Source organism: Malaya genurostris, chromosome 2, assembly GCF_030247185.1.
Source record: "Malaya genurostris strain Urasoe2022 chromosome 2, Malgen_1.1, whole genome shotgun sequence".
Taxonomy (NCBI): Eukaryota; Metazoa; Arthropoda; class Insecta; order Diptera; family Culicidae; genus Malaya; species Malaya genurostris.
This window is the reverse complement of record NC_080571.1, coordinates 137,782,494-137,799,732: the sequence shown is the minus strand read 5'-3', so window position 1 is coordinate 137,799,732 and position 17,239 is coordinate 137,782,494. Positions and strand designations below refer to the sequence as shown.

Here is a 17,239-nt window from a genome sequence, read left to right as displayed (position 1 = left end):
GTGTTGACATGGGTCAAATGAGATAGGTTTTTCAATAGTGTACTATTGAAATACTTCAATGCTTTTGCTATACACGTTTAAGTTGAAAAATTTCGATACCATTGGTAGTTAGATTATATAAATCCTTCCACAGATCACTGAGCTATGAGCTTTCAAAATACGAGAAAGGCAAACGCGTCATATGAATTATCCTCTTTGATACTCGTTTATACCAGATTATGTTACACAACTGAAAATTTTATCTTAAAATTGTGATCATATTTCCGATGGCATGTAGCAAAAATTATGTTGATTCGTTAGATACAACAAGAGATATTCACGATCAAAAACTTATCACTCTCTCAGAGGGTAAATTTTGAAAAGGCACCCCATAGTGAAGTAAGTCGTATTCACGACAAAAATCTGGCATTTGTCAGATAAATCTGGCAACCTGGCAACGCTGGAGTTCAGCACTATGTATTAATTACTCAAGTTAAAAACTTATCTCTCTTTCTCTCTTAGAGGGTAGTGTGAAGAATTATTTTCTTTTCGCAACATTTAAGTCTGTATTGTTCAGGAGAAATCTGTATATGTGGCAACCTTATTTCGCACGGGATATTTCGAGACGACACCCATACTTGTATAAAGATGTTTCTAACACAAAATTTTCTTTTTCGTATTGCGAAACAGCGTTACTGTCGTAATTGAATGTGTTAGATATCACGACCAAAAAGCGCCCCATCCTAAAGAATTCACGACAAAAAGAAACACATATTGATCTGTACGTGGCAACTCTTTCGCACGGCATATTTGTATACTAGTATAAAGATGTATTCAACATCATCACTTCTTCTTTCGCATTGCCGTTCGTAATTGAATGTGTTAGTGACGGTGCAAATTAATTCAACTTCTCGTGTGCCTTGTTTCGGCAACAGTTGCTCGGAAAATGGTAGGAAAGCGACAAAATTCAACTAGTTCTTTATGATTATTTTTAGCACTTAAAAGTGCTATTTGAATGGGCCTTGCTTGCTGGAATTTTCGGCTTCCTTTCACCCGGTTTTCGCTATCATCGTGCTGACAGCGTCCCGTACGTTCAGAGTGGCTGCTTTAACTTAAATGATGCTATTTCTCACATCACATTTTATTTTATACCTGCTATTGGTAATGGTGTAAGGACCACCCATATGTTAGAATTTCTTTTCTTTACGCAGAACGGGGAAAGTGAGACGATATAAAAGAGAGAGTTAGCAGAGCGGCAGCTAGTAATATTGAATTGGCTGTCTAGCTCTTAACAGTATCTTGTGGGATTTCGATGCAGAAACACGCATACAGGAGGAACAGTTAAGGGCAAGGCAAAGTCCCGCTTAAACCGTGCTGGTCTGCAGTTCCCAGTTGGCAGAATTCATCGTCTGCTCCGGAAGGGAAACCTCGCCGAGCGTGTCGGTGCCGGTGCACCAACCTATCTGGCGGCAGTGATGGAGTACATGGCTGCCGAAGTGTTGGAATTAGCCGGTAACGCTGCCTGTGACAACAAGAAAACGAAAATCATCCCTCGCCATCTGCAGCTGGCCATCCGTAACGACGAGGATTTGAAAACCCCGTCCTTTTCAGGACGACCACACACTGTGATAAAGAAATATTTTGGATTGCTTTAAATTTAGCCAGTTCTGATACGCCTGGAAAGTAGAATGCGCAAATCAAGTGAAAACATTTGTTCTAATAATTTGTATAAAGTATACTAGTATAAAGATGTTTCTAAATCAAAATTTTTTGTTTCGTATTGCGAGACAGCGTTACTGTCGTAATTGAATGTGTTAGATATCACTATCAAAATGCGCCCCATACTAAAGAATTCACGACAAAAAGAAACACATTGATCTGTACGTGGCAACACTTTCGCACGGCATATTTGTATACTAGTATAAAGATGTATTCAACATCTTCACTTCTTCTTTCGCATTGCCGTTCGTAATTGAATGTGTTAGTGACGGTGCAAATTAATTCAACTTCTCGTTGTTTCGGCAACAGTTGCTCGGAAAATGGTAGGAAAGCGACAAAATTCAACTAGTTCTTTATGATTATTTTTAGCACTTAAAAGTGCTATTTGAATGGGCCTTGCTTGCTGGAATTTTCGGCTTCCTTTCACCCGGTTTTCGTTGTCATCGTCCCGTACGTTCAGAGTAGCTGCTTTAACTTAAATGCTATTTTTCACATCACCTTTGTTAGAATTCCTTTCCTGTACGCAGAACGGGAAACAGTGAGACGGCAGGTCCACGATGTTGCTCTCGTGTGTCTTGTTTCGGGAACAGATGCTCAGCAAATGGTAGGAAAAATGAAGCACTCAACTTTTATATGGACGCTCTTGTATAGATGCAGACATCTCGCGTTCTGATTGGCTGGTGCTGTCATGGGTTAAATCAAACAGGTTTTTCAATAGTGTACTATTGAAAAACTTCAATGTTGTTGCAATACACGTTCAAGTTGAAAATTTTCGATTCTATTGGTAGTTAGATTATAAAAATCCTTCTACAGATCACTGAGCTATGAGCTTCCAAAATACGAGAAAGGCAAACGCGCCATATGAATTATCCTCTTTGACACTCGTTTGTACCAAATATTTAAGAAAAGTTTAATTTTGAACTATTTAAGATTATGTCACACAACTGCAAATTTTATCATTAAATTGTGATCATATTTCCGATGGCATGTTGCAAGAATTATGTTGATTCATTAGATACAACAGAAGATATTCACGATCAAAAACTTATCACTCTCTCAGAGGGTAAATTTTGAAAAGGCGCCCCATAGTGAAGTAAGTCGTATTCACGACAAAAAAAAAATTTTTTTTCAGATGACACTAAATCTCGATGTTTCATGCTGTTTTGAGACTTTTGGCATCAAAAATATTTTCGATTTTGGAAATTTCATGTACTCTCCCTTATGGTGCTTTTTCAAGATTGAAAATTTTCAAAATTTTACCGCAGATCAGAACCCCTTACGTATGTCCGATTTAGCGCAAATTCTGCATGAGGGCTTTTTTCGAGGTGCTTAAACTTTTGAGCACTAGAGCTTTACGAAAATAGAGGTGATCCCAAAATTTTGACCCTTATATATAAGAGCGGTAAGAATCAACATGTTTTGTCGGTTACGTCACTTATACCATTATATCTCCGGAACCAAAAGTCACCGCCATTTGGTCTTCGAACTTGATCGATGATCCGATAGTAGCTTTCAAACGAGCCTAAGTTTGTTAAAATCGGCTCAGTCATCTCCGAGAATCTTGCGTGGTAAAAAAACAATGCGTTTTGTCAGTTACGTCACTTATACCATCATATCTCCGGAACCAAAAGTCACAGCCATTTGATCTTCGATATTGATCAATGGACCGACAGTAGCTTTTAAACGAGCCTAAGTTCATTAAAATCGGTTCAACCATCTCTGAGAAAATTGAGCGGTAAAAATATCTTCGAAAAGTGCACACACATACACACACACAGACATTTTCCGATCTCGTTGAACTGAGTTGAATGGTATATAATACTATGGGTCTCCGAGGCCCCGTTCGAAAGTCGGTTCTTCAGCAATTCTAATACCTTTCTGTAGAGAAAGGCAAAAAATCATTTTTTTTCAGAGTAAATTTTTTTAGAGTGCCCTGTTGATTCCCTACAATTTTTTTCTGGACGACATTTTTGTACTACGAACGGTTTCCGAATTACAACGAGAAGAACTTGATCATTTGCATGCACCCGTGAACTGGTTTAGCTGTAACTTTTTCATTCTTCAAAAGGCACGGATGGGATAGCCATTATTCTGTAGGTTTTAATAACAGCTTTAAAATAAAAATTATTTAAAAAAATTAGAACTCTGATTTCTTTATTTAACCTTCTCGGATTATTTATAATTATTGAGAAAAAAAATCGAAATTTTTTTAGAGTGCAAAATCGATTCCACATAACTTCTTCCTAAACGCCATTTTTGTACAATCAACGGTTTCCGATTCACAACGATTTGAAAAAGGCAATTTTTGTGAAATGCAAAAAATACATAGGTCATTTTTAATAATCAGTCATGAGTCGGATTGACCTCTCCATCGGTTCAAAATTTATGGTTTGCCTTACTAAAGCCATGTGCAAAGTTTCATCCAAATCTGAGATGGCCGAGTCTGATGATCTTCTAAGCATTTCTGGAATTGCTCAAGAGAGACAACATCGGGAAGATTTTTAATAAGAATATTAAAGATTCCATAATTACCAGGATCCTTCATGTTTTTAACTTTCCTAATAATTGACTTAATTTCATCAAAATTCGTCCCAGTAATGTTATTTTGTAACAACACTCGATTCGAAATATGATCATATATCAGTGAGAGTTTGTGGAAAAGCCCATATTCCACGAGAATGAAGTTCGGCTGCCATTTTGCGTTAGGTATGTAAATAAACATTTGACACAAACCGAGTTACCGCTCCGCCGGTCAGCCACCAACTGACGCATCATTGAAAAGGAGGGAAAACACTTCGTCCATACTGTGCGTCCATAATTATTGACAGCTAATAGTACTAGGGGAGAGACGCTGATATCATCAAGTCATGTATACACTCCACATTCTCTCTCCACTAAACAAAACGAAAATTTTTGAAAATCATCCATCAATAGAGAACTTATTTGAAAAAAAATTGTCCAGCTTTGGTTCCGCATCAGTCGCATGTTAAATGATTTGTTGGAAGTTAGGTAACATGTTCAACTAATTATTAGAGTCTGCATATCGTTGATAGCTTTATAACATTACTACACGGGTAAAAATCCATTGCCGGTACCATGATTGAAAATCATGAAATCATGAATCATGTCTATCATGAATAATAACTCATGATTTCATGAGCAAAATGATTGGTATCATGAACAATAACACATCTCTCATGAAAATTTTCATGATATCAATCATTTTGCTTGTGAAATTTCATGAGAAGGCATGGTTCATTATTTCATGATTAAAAAATCATGGTACCGGTAATAAATTTTTATCCGTTTGGCTATTTACCCGGCGTTGATCGGAAATGTTTCGTGAAGGCAAGGCCGAAAAAAAATTCTAGATATTGTCATCCCCATTGATACTCTAATTGCAATGAAACACAACTTAGACGACAATACGATTGAACAATACTCCGTTCATGTACAGATTGCGAATAATCAGTGTATCATCCCAGATCTCAAAATCATCATAATTTCCATGGTATTCTCGATAATTTGGGTCAGTTTTGTATTTGAACCAAATTAATTTTATCGATGATTCATGTTCCTTTGACTTTAAACAAGAGAATGTTATAGCTATTCAAAGACCGAGGAAACTAGTGTCTGACCACAGCTCGTTTCAGTCGATTTCATTGACATGTTGAAAATTCTTGAGTAAAATGATTTTGCTTTGTCAATATAAATTAATAAAAAACAAATTGTTTTGAAATACAGAATTTGTTTTTTTTTGTCTGCTCTCAATAGATATTCAAATATTATTTCTCACAAGAAGAAAATGACAAGCATTCTTGGACAAACTTGATTCAAACTACAGTTTGTTAAATTTTGGTTTCAACGGGTGTAGAACAACTCATGACACTTGTTTGTCTTCCTCGTGCTCGAACAACGGTTTTCATGCTATGAGCGAGGAGCGACATTGAATTTTCGGATTACCAACTCAGTAGATAAATATGTAAAAATTGACCCGTTTCATTCATTTTAGACTGCGTTGTTGACTTTTAATATCAGAAAATTAGTAATTGATCGGTATGCTCATCATCCTTCGACAGAAGTGGTTTTCCCATTTTCATCCCTATGTTATCCAGAGTGAAGTAAGGTTTTAGTGCTTTATGCACTTCCGCATCGTTTCGTTTGCAACACGGTCACACATGGAAACTGTGATAAGCTGTTGACACAGGCTGGGACAGAACAACGCAGGAACCACTTACTATTCAACCTAAATGGATTCTAGTAACAATCGTCTCGATTTTATCTCATTCTTTGCTGTCCAATGCATATCCCAAATGGCAATTGTTCATTCCGATGAGAATCTTCGGAGTCGCATTTCGATATGAATTAGCAGGAATGCCCCGCAAATGGTTAAAACGACGCGTCAAATCGTCCAGCTAGACTTTGCCGCGGCAAGGCTAGGCTTTGGACAGTGTGCACCTTGGGAATCGTATACAATTTCGAATCGTGCACTGCTGACATTTGCAACGAGAGTTTGACTGATTTCGGCTCTTTTTTTTAAAGGTGAAATGCATTTACGCACGGAGTGTGGGACTGTTGATTGGAACTACCACCTAAAACACCTTGGATCTCCAAAACTACCTCCCCGGCACCACCACTAGGTATTACTTCGGGGTGGAAGGCTATTGGTGCTCACAACACCCTTCCCAGATTTATGCAGAATGGGGATCAGCATAATGCACTCGAGTGATCGAATAATTGGATAACGAAGTAGATCCAGTGATGCCGGTTGGAGGGTATCTTTTTATTTATTTATTTATTTATTTATTTATTTGTTTTGAATCATCGGACATTGCAGTCTAAATGATTTGAGTGGGAAAAAGCCCATTTGAGTTTACCAACACATCCAATGGCATAGTTCTCAAACAGGCATAAAAACCACTATCTTTTCAACTATACTAAAAATAATGACATAATACACATAACACTAATATAATTGTCGTTGATTAAAAGCAGAATACATACAAAAATTAAATAAAATAAAATATATCACAGAAGTTGTAGTCTGCGTATGATGGATGCAAATTTTTTTGATGAGTCGCCAAACTCGAAGACACTATCTACTTGTGAAAAAGTGCGTATCATAGAAGTAACTGGCTCGTGATATCCAAAACTTGTGCGATGAAATCTTGTCGATAGTAACGATACATCGCGAGTTCTCCTAGAGGTTCGTAGATCTATACGGGATAGCAGTTCGGGTACATCAATTTCACCATTCAGGATTTTCACTACTGTTACGGCTTGTTGTATACGACGACGACGTTCTAATGATTCAAGGTTTAGTAGCTGACAACGATCTTTGTATGGTGGAAGGTTCTGCGGATCACGCCATGGTAGATTCTTGAGCGCTAATCGTATGAACCTTTTCTGAATTCTTTCAAGTTTCAAGCTCCAAGTTAGCTGATGTGGATTCCAAACTGGCGATGCAAACTCAAGTATTGGCCTGACTAAAGAGCAATAAAGTGATTTCAAACAATATGGGTCAGTAAAGTCGCGGGATATTTTTGAAATGAATCCCAGTTGCCTATACGCTTTTTTAGTTATGTTAGCTATATGAGAGTTAAAATTCAGTTTGTGGTCAAAAATAACGCCGAGATCGCTGATTTCACTGACTCTATGTAGGTTTATACCATCAATACTGTAACTGAAGATGATCGGATTGCTCTTCCTATGAAATGTCATTACGGAACATTTAGCGATGCTAATGATCAGCAGATTGGAGCGACACCACTCCACGAAACTATTTAATACGGTTTGTAATCGATAGCAGTCTTCAATCGACTTTACTACTAGATAGAGCTTGAGATCGTCAGCATATATAAGCTTGCATCCAGCACCCAAAACCGTAGCCACATCATTGAAAAAGAGAGTAAACAGCAGGGGACCCAGATTACTACCTTGTGGCACACCTGATCTATTGGTGAATGCGGACGATTCACAAGAACCTAATTTAACACGTATAATTCTTTGGGTGAGGTAAGATCGTAGCCAAGTAGTTAGCTGGTGTGTGGCGCCAAGTAAACTGAGCTTACGAAGAAGAACTTCGTGATCGATACGATCGAAGGCTGCTTTCAAATCAGTATATATAACGTCGACCTGTGCTTTCTCTTCTATATGGTTAATGCAAGTTGACGCAAATTGCAGTAGATTAGTTGAAACGGATCGGCCTGGCATAAATCCATGCTGGTCAGGTGAAATGTAACTAGTGGTTTGGCGGAGAATAAACTGGTAGACGATAATTTCGAATAATTTACTTCCGGCTGAAAGATTTGCAATTCCACGGTACTGCTGGACATTTCGTCGGTCTCCATTTTTGAACACTGGAAACATGTAAGATTGTTTCCAAACTTCAGGAAACCTTGCCTCACTAAACGATCGATTGAAAATTTGAGATAGAGGTTCAGCTAAAGCGACAGCACAGCGGCAGTACACAACAGCCGGAATTCCATCTGGACCAGGAGAGAACGAGCTTTTAAGTTTTTTGATAGCATTAAGTACCATATCCGGTGACACATAAAAGGTACTCAAATCAGCAACATTATGCGGTACAGTAGCTAAGGCAGAAGTCAACTCAGACTCGGTAGCAGAGCAGGAAGCGAAAACAGAGGCAAAGTGATTCGCAAACAATTCACAAGCGGTCGCAGTTGAAGATGCAGTCACATCTTCAAAGTAGACATTAGGAGGTATTTTTGATGTTTTCCGTTTAGAGTTAACGTAATTCCAAAAGCCTTTAGGATTATGTCGCAAGCCTGCTTGAACTCGCAGAACATAAGATCTGTAAAGGACAGCGTTAAGGTTCCGATAAGCAGTGCTGGCGGCATGAAAATCATGGGTAGTAACAGTCGAACGTCTACGGCGAAGTTTGCGCTGGCATGCATTTCGTTTTCGGCGCAATGAACGCAAAAGTGGCGTACTCCAAGGCGGGGAGTTCGGTCTACGTGTGACAGGAAGATTAGCTCCAAGCCAGTCTTGTATCTTCCGGTTCACTGCTTTCGATACCCGTCAACGCCCGACCGAGAGGATGCCTGGGTCGATCCAGTGATTCCGGTTGGAGGATAACTTCCGGTTCACTGGCGCCCTGACGATCTTAGCGGTATTACGCCACGATCTACTCGTCTAGTCCCCGACGAAGGATCTAGACTACAGAGAGTTTCCCAGCGAAGGAAGTTCTCCCAACACCCACCGAGTTCTCTGTTACATCACACGGGACACCCGAAGGAGTGCCGATGTCGGTCCGGCGATTCCGGTTGGAGCATGGCTTCCGGTTTGCTGGCGCCTCGACGACTCGAATTGGTGTTGTGGCGACTACTCGACTAGCCCCCGCCGAAGGATCTAGCCTACATCGACGTAGAGTTACCCGACGAAGAAGGCTCTCCCGAAACCGACGCTTTCGATACCCATCAACGCCTGACCGAGAGGATGCCTGAGTCGATCCAGTGATTCCGGTTGAAGGATAGATTCCAGTACACTGGCGCCCAGACAATCCCAGCAGTTTTACGTACTACTCGTCTAGTCCCCGACGATGGATCTAGACTACTACGACGAAGAGCTCCTCGACGAAGGAGGTTCTCTCAGACCGACGTTTATTCGCTGATCCCTCTTGAGCCTACCACGGTTGCACGCGGTCGCGGCTGCCTGTTGTTGCTGCGCACTCCATTTCCGCTGCAATATGCCCGCAATTTGGAATGCCGCGGTCGACACTGCGTTCCAGGTTCACCGGTGTGGTGTCAATGCCGCATGCCTCCAGTAGCTCACTCCTTTGAGCCGCGAAACGGGAACATGCGAACAAGACGTGTTCAGCAGTCTTGATCTCGTCTGGGCAGCCAGGAAATACAGGGGATGTCGTGTGACCTGTGGAGGTACCACCTGAAGCACCCGTGGCCTGTGAGGAATTGCGTCAGGCCGAAGTTCACTTCTCCGTGAGGTATATCTAACCAACTCGAGACTCTAGGTATGAGCCGATGTGTCCACCTACCCTTAGTTGAACTGTCCCACTCTTGTTGCCATCTGCGTAGAGAAGCGGCTTTGGAGGGCCTACGGACGTTCCTATCTCCTCGCATGCTGTATCACATCAATCGTGAAAGCGCCGCCATCGCTTTTGATGCGCGCTTGCAGGTGTATTCAACGTGCTTGCTGAAGCTGAGTTGGTCGTCAAGCATCACACCCAATTGCTTCAGTGATCTCTTGGAGGGGATCACACAATCTCCGGCATGTACCAACGCCTCCTGTTCCGATTTGCGGTTGTTTACCACCATCACCTCTGTTTTGTGGTGCGCGAGCTGCAGTTTCCTGCTACGCAGCTAGTCCTCTACCAAGCAGATTGAGTGTGATGCACTCAGTTCGACCTCTTCGATGGATTCACCGTAGACTGTCAGTGTGACGTCGTCCGCGAACCCGACTGGAAGTAGCTTTCCAGAATCTTGTACAGCCCTTCCGGCACTCCCAGTCGAAGTGGGAAATCAGCAATGTCTGCCCAACAAGCACTATTGAACGCGTTTTTAACGTCTAGCGTTACTACTGCACAGTAGCGAATTCTTCGTCGTTTGCGCTGAATAGCTACTTCCGCCGTGGTTACCACCGATGTTATGGCGTCCGCCGTCGACCTGCCTCTGCGAAACCCGTACTGCTGGCTGGACAGTCCTCCTGCCTCGTCTATGAAGGGGGATAGCCTGTTGAGGATGATTTTCTCAAGTTTCTCAACTTTCCAACAGTGTCGATCAGACAGATTGGTCTATACGCCGATGGATATCCTGGGGGTTTCCCAGGTTTCGGTAATAGTACCAACCTCTGCCTTTTCCAAATGTCTCCTCCCTGAACATGTCCTGTTTTGTCATTATAGCCGCCTTTAGAGCCACGTTCGTGATACCGTCTGGACCCGGGGCTTTCTTTGTATCGAGCGATCTTGTCGCAGTGAGCAACTTCTCATTCGTCACATTTTCAACTGCGTTCGCTGGTAGCGGGGCTGGCTGCCAGGAGGACGTGTCGTGAAGGGGAAAAAGAACCGTTATGATTTCCTTCAACCTCGTCACACTGCGTGCAGGGGGTGCTAGCGCCCCTCACGGTTTGGCCATTACCATCCTGTAGGCATCGACCCATGAGTTGAAGTTGGCTCCCTCACATAGCTGGTCGAAACAGGATCTTTTGCTTGCGCTGATGGCCTTGTTTAGTGCTAACTTCGCCGTTTTGAATGCCGTGTGCTTCTCCATCCTCACCTCCGCTGATCGAGCTCTTTGCATCCTTCTTCTAGCCCTGAGGAAGGATGCGCGAAGGCGTAGAATTTGCTCGTTCCACCAGTAGACCGGTGGTCTGTTGGTCCTCGGTTGGGCCTTTCTAGGCATGGTCGCGTCACACGCTCGTGACAAGATAGCGACCAACTCGTCTCCTCTCAGGTTCGCGTTGTGCTCCTCTAATTCAAGGGCAGTGCAATACGTTTCGCGATCGAAGTTAGCCACCTTCCACGCTAGTGTTTTGGGAGTATTACTCCTCCTTGTGCTTCTCGCCAATTGACCGCTCGTGTAGCGAATGGATAGATGGTCGCTATGGGTATAGTCATGTAGTCGGCGCGAACGAAGAAACTGTACCGCATGGTTGCCCACCGTACAGCACCCCGCCGCACCGACCACCAACCGGACGGGATCATCGTCTGACTGCTGATAGCGTTCTATTTAATTTGATTGAGTCACGTTCGTTATCGAAATTAACCAGACAAATCATTCCACGAACTAAGAACGGCCATGTACCACTACCCTTAATTTTGAGAAAGAGCTATTAATCTGTCTTACATCAATAAGTTCGGACCTGGTAAGTTTTCCCGTGTTGAGTCAAATTAAGCCGCAGGCTCCACCATTCTCCAATTAAGATCTCCGGTTCGACTCCGTTCCGCTGGAAAGTACTTTTCAATCCATCATTCGCTAACACGACGTCTAACTTGGCGAGGGCCTCCAGTAACGTCTGTCCTCTCCTAGTAGTAAAGCGGCTACCCCAAGCCGTTACCCAGGCGTTGAAGTCTCCGGCTATCACCACCGGCTTCCGACCCACTAGGTCTGTGGTCAATCTGTCAACCATCCGGGTGAACTGGTCTATTGACCATCTCGGTGGAGCGTAGCCTCTACAATAGTACACTCCGTTCATCTTCGCTATGGTTACTCCCTTCGCTTGCGTTTTCACCACCTCTTCCACTGGGTATCGACCAGTCGTCAAGATCGCCACAGTCTTCGATTCGCCCGCCACCCAGTTCCCTTTATCTACCGGTGTGTGATAGGGATCCGAGAGAATGGCGACATCAATGCCCCATTCCGCCCCTGACGGGTGCAGCAGTTGCTGGCCAGCTGCACAGTGATTTAGATTCAGCTGTGCTACTTGCACGTTGTTTTACTCCCTCCACTTGTTGGACAAGTAGGTCCGCCCATGACGTGGTTTATTGCCTTCTTCTTGCTCGCGCACAGCATGCAACGTGGCGTTCTTTCACATGCATACGCCTTGTGCTCTTCGCCGCCGCAACCCTTGCAGGATATGCTTCGGTCTGGGCCTTTGCAGTCCCACGATATGTGGCCAGGTTCGAAACACCTGAAGCACATGTCCACCACCGGCGGCTGGTAAGCGGTCACTGGGCATACCAACCATCCGACCTTTAGCCTGCCCACTTTGAGAACCTTATTAGAATCCGTGGTCGATAGCTTGAATGAAGCTATCTGAGTGCCCTGTGGTCCTTTCCTCATGCGGATGGATTCCCGTGGAACTTCCACACCTCCTTGCTCTTTGATGGCCATGGCAAGTCCTTCTGCGGTGGCGATTTCATGCAACCTCACTACGCAGGGCTCTAACTTCGGCCGTGTCGCTCAAAACTCGCCCATTTTCGTGCGACTGATGCTGCGAACCTCTTTGCCAAGTTCGGCTAGTTTTACCTCACTCCGCATGGCCTTGAACACATCGGCGTACTTTTCTTTGTCGGCCTAAACCAACAAAGCCTAGCCTTTGTCCCTAGCCCTCCTTACGGGAATGGGCCCAGCATCTTTTTAAACCCTTTTCTTCTTGGCAACCTTTAGCCATGGTTGCTCAGGCTGATTCTCGCAGTTTGGCTTTCATGGCTTGGATCCTGGGGTCGAGTGCCGAGGTTTGGGTTGAGCCCCTCGCCACGTTCCTTCGCCCCATCATTTCCGCCATGGTCTTTATTCCTTTTGGCCTTGAGAGTCAGCCGTTTACTACCTGGAGAATCCCTGGCGCGTTTCCGGCGCTGTTTATTCCGCTCAATCGTGAGCCGGAGCACATAGTCGACCGCATCCTGATTTTTATCTCTATCGAAGGTGAAGGGCTCTGTTGGAGAACACTTCCCCGACTTTCCGCCACCCTCTAGCCGCACTATCAACGCCTCTTGGTCCCTTTTAGCTACGTTCACGGCATTACGTAGCTTCAGCAAGATCACCTTCAGCTCCTTGCTTATGTTAGTTTTCTCCTGAGTGAATTCGATAATCTACTCATGTTGGTCCACTGATTTGACAGGGGCATTGCTGTCGCTCATCTCCTCAGCTACCGCTTCACTCTCCTCTCTCGCACCCGTTCTGGATGGAGACCTACTCAAACCCCCTCTTGCGAAAGGGTTTATCTCCTTGCTCGATGCCGATGTTGATGTTGTAAAACTCATTTTATATGGGTCCCCCTTATGGCTACCGTCAAACCCAGCCGAAGGTAGTCGCTATCGTGATCTCATGGTTACCTATGCGGTGCAGTGAGGCCATGCGCGGGTTGGCTTTACGCTCAGAGCCGGATCAGCGCAAATCAGGAAAAGGGCATCTGAACCTACTTCCATCCAGTCATCCCAACCAGGTGGCTGAAAGTGAGACGGCGTGCCATAAGGCCTGCTACGGTTTTATGGGACGGAAGGCAGCTGCAACATTAGCCTACTCGCCATTTCATGCCGGTTCCACTCTGCTTTACTGAAGAAGTAGAATACCGCAACTGTCAGCCCTAGCTTCTCTTTATATTCCGATCTACCTATCGTATCCATGGATCCATGGACCTCACTGGCGTCAGTCCTAACGTACCGAGTCGACACTCCCGCTGGGCTTTAATAGGACTTGCTTGCGGATACATGCAGCTTTTTATAGAGGATTAGCAGAGCCCACTGCAAAACCCCACCACATCCTAGGCAAGTAGGTCCGCCCATGACGTACTTGTACCGTAATGATTTCCCACAAACTTTTTTTTATCTTTGTTTTGTTCAATTTCATTATACAAAACACAAAGCTGCAAGCAAACAACCACGGAGGGTAGACAAGATGAACAATGCCACAGTTTGATGAATTTGTTTCGGTAATCAAACGCACGTAAAGGTCGAGCCGGCGTGTACTCTAATAGTTAAACGTTCTTATATGTATAACGATTCTTCACAAATAACATAATTTAAGAAACGTAAGAATTTAACAGCGGCAAATTTAATTGCAAACTCGTAATTAGAGATATGTTGTAAACATGTATTACGCAGAGCTGTTAATGTGCTCATATTCATAGTGTTTTTTAAAAAATTCTAAGAGTTGAATATATTTTAGTTCGCTTCGGGCAGAAAAAACGCTCACTGCGGCTCTAAACATAAATATATGACAACGGAAAATTCACAGAAATAAATATGAAGGATGAAATGGAGCAGAATGGTATTATTATGAAATTCTCTCGATTTTGGTTGTTGAGACTGTTTTGATATTGATAGAATAATATTTATTGTAACATGGAAACAAAAACTAAAAGCTTTTTACAAAATTTGTTCTGAAATTCTTCAAAACCTCATTGAAAACTTTCTATATTACCAAACATTGTTGCAACGTAACTCATGTGCGGATAAAAAGGGTATATTAAATGTTATGTTACAATATCTGACTGCAATGCTCATCATATTACGTAATATTCTTTCCAACCTAGCTACATAGACACGTATTGAAACTTTATATTACACTGATATTAAAACTTCATATGTGCAACGACTTTAATTTTACAGGAACAGCTCTCTAAAGAAAAACAGGTCTCCGGTCGTGTTCAAATACAAGTATGGTACCAAGGAGATAGGAATGAACTTGTCGTATCATTGATGGCCGCAGATGGTTTGCAGCCTCGTGATGAGTCACTTGGTTATGGCGGATTACCCGAAGCATATGCCTCTATGGAAATGTTTCCTAAAATGTATGTAAAATAATATAACAATTATTGCGTCTCACAATCAAAAGGTTTTTTGTCTATTTTCACACAGTAACGAAATACACGCAATGCAAACAGAGGTTTCGTCGCCTTCACTGAACCCTATATGGAATGCTACATTTATTTACAGAGGAATTTTAAGCAATTCCTTATTCGATCGATATATTGACGTCGCATTATACGATTTACTTCCACAATCCGAACCAATTTTTTTGGGAGAATGTAAAGTTTTTCTCCAAAAAGCATTCCTAGATGATGTTGCCGTGTGGTACCGCCTCGAGGACCCAAGACAACTACGAGGGATTCCTGCTAAAACACTTTTTACCTCTCCGAGAAATTTCATTTCAGGTGATGTAACAAAACTAATAAGAGGATCTGACTATCGGTTTCATCGGTCAGTATCGGACGATACCGAAAGTATCGGAGACGGAAGTTCTCTTCTACATCCTGACCATGCTTGGACTTGTAACCGGAGGGGTTCCTCACAATCGGAAACATTAGAAATTGAAACTTACCAACTAGGGAAAGACTTTTCGAAGTCTTTGCCAGGTTCAAGACGATCTTCATTTCAAGAACAAGAGAACTATAAATCTGGAGATATATCATTGTCCTTTGGATTTAATCGGGAACGAAGACGGTCTTCCATCGTGAAACACAGCCAAGAAGAAACTAAACATGCTTTCATTCAAACTAGAGGAGAATTCACACGAACAATGAGCTTATCTCGTGAACTTGAACAAAGGAAGTCAAAGAGTAAGTCTAACAATTTATTATTCTGATTTAAAATTTGTATTACTTTTGACGTTACTACAAGCTCTTATAATACTTTTGACCTAGTTTTCATAAATTATATGTGTAATTTAACACAACACCTGCTGTCCTTATCTCAATTATATTTATAAGTATGCCAGCTGTATGTTAGCGATCCCTAGTGATTTTGTAGCTGACTCTTGCGATCTCCAACAAGCGTGCGTTTAATGCTCGTTTCTCTCTGGAATGAGATAGCCCGGGAGAATTTTCCGAATAAGACGAAGACACTATTTTTTTATCCACGTAGCGGTGTGAAAATGCCTTTCCTTTTTTTTAATCAAAAATATCATATATTTTTAGGCACACTGCTCAAGCTCTAAGATACCAAAGGTATTTCCTTATCTTAATCAACGACTAAATTAAAACCAGAATAGTATGAACATTTTGGATTTTTTTTGGTTTGTCAAAAATAACACATATTTTGTTTCAAATCGCAAAGAGAGTGGAAACAAAATTTGTGCTTCTTGCACAAACCAAAAAAACCGCTAAATGTTCAAACTCTGCGGTGACCAGTAGCCAGTCGTCATTCGTTGACGCCCGGGACGTCAGAAAGGATATTACACCTCGGTGCAGTATCCAAAAAGTTTTACATAAGTAGTGTAAGCTTTGGCGGAAATGGCAGTTCAATTTGAACTGCTTTAAGCACTGACGAGCCGAAGGCGAAACGGAAAGAAAGTTCAGAATAGTATTATTAGATTATGTCGTCTCGGATTTTCGAGAATCCAGCTTTTAGCTGGCGATCGGCAACGGTCGGTGAATTGAATATTGCATGAGACTTAAATGGCGTGGCCGCTTCCTTCGGTTCGTGTGGGTCCGCAGGAAACACTCTCAGGCTACGATGGCCCGGCGGGTGGCCCGCATACTAGTCATCGACTGGAGTGGTCTTCCGTGGGCGGTTATGGCAATGTTACGAAAGAGAATGTGAAGAGAGTAATATTGTGGAAAGTGAAGTAAAAAGGGGGTATGGAAACAAAATGTCTGAAAACTACAGAGACCTAATTAGTTGCCATCGAGATATGAAGAGACGAAGGAAGGGGGAACGAAAAAGTTAGTGACAAAAAAAAAAAGATCTTGTTAGTTCCAATGAAGATGGTGAACAGGGACGGGGGACGAGAGAGTCGGGCGGATATTAGTGTCGAACCTGTAGGTGGAGATTATACTTTCTGAGTGAGATATAACAGATTACACTTGGATATTAATGTGTTTAAGGAAATAGTATATAAGAAGCATATATGAACTATCGCCAACACATCCCGAACCGGAACCACAGGCGGTCTATCTCGGACCCTAAGGGATTCCAACAGCTTCAACCTGGCGTCACGATACTCTACGCACGACCACATGACCTGCTCGATGTCCTGATAACCGTCGCCACAGGTGCAGAGACCGCTCTCCGCGAGCCGAAGATGTGCGTTGAAAGTTTAGTGATTTGACATGAGCCGCGACATAACACGAATGAAATCGCGACCCGTGAACCACGGTTTCGTCGATACCCTAGGGATAATGG

General features: G+C 42.8%; 1 protein-coding gene across 12 annotated transcripts in view; it reads left to right on the top strand.

The window, feature by feature from the left end:
- Positions 1 to 17,239, top strand: part of LOC131430107 (regulating synaptic membrane exocytosis protein 2) — a 1,567,561-nt gene that overhangs the window by 1,287,677 nt on the left and 262,645 nt on the right. For 11 of the 12 annotated variants that reach the window (XR_009229486.1, XM_058594797.1, XM_058594802.1 and 8 more), the window contains 2 exons: positions 14,726 to 14,907; positions 14,975 to 15,675. Coding sequence is in view for 10 of the 12 variants with exons in the window: in XM_058594797.1 (XP_058450780.1) it covers positions 14,726 to 14,907; positions 14,975 to 15,675 (883 nt within the window). In the remaining 2 variants the exon portion in view is untranslated. Of the gene's footprint in view, positions 1 to 14,725; positions 14,908 to 14,974; positions 15,676 to 17,239 lie in introns of those variants that run through there. The other variant, XR_009229487.1, reaches the window with a different exon arrangement.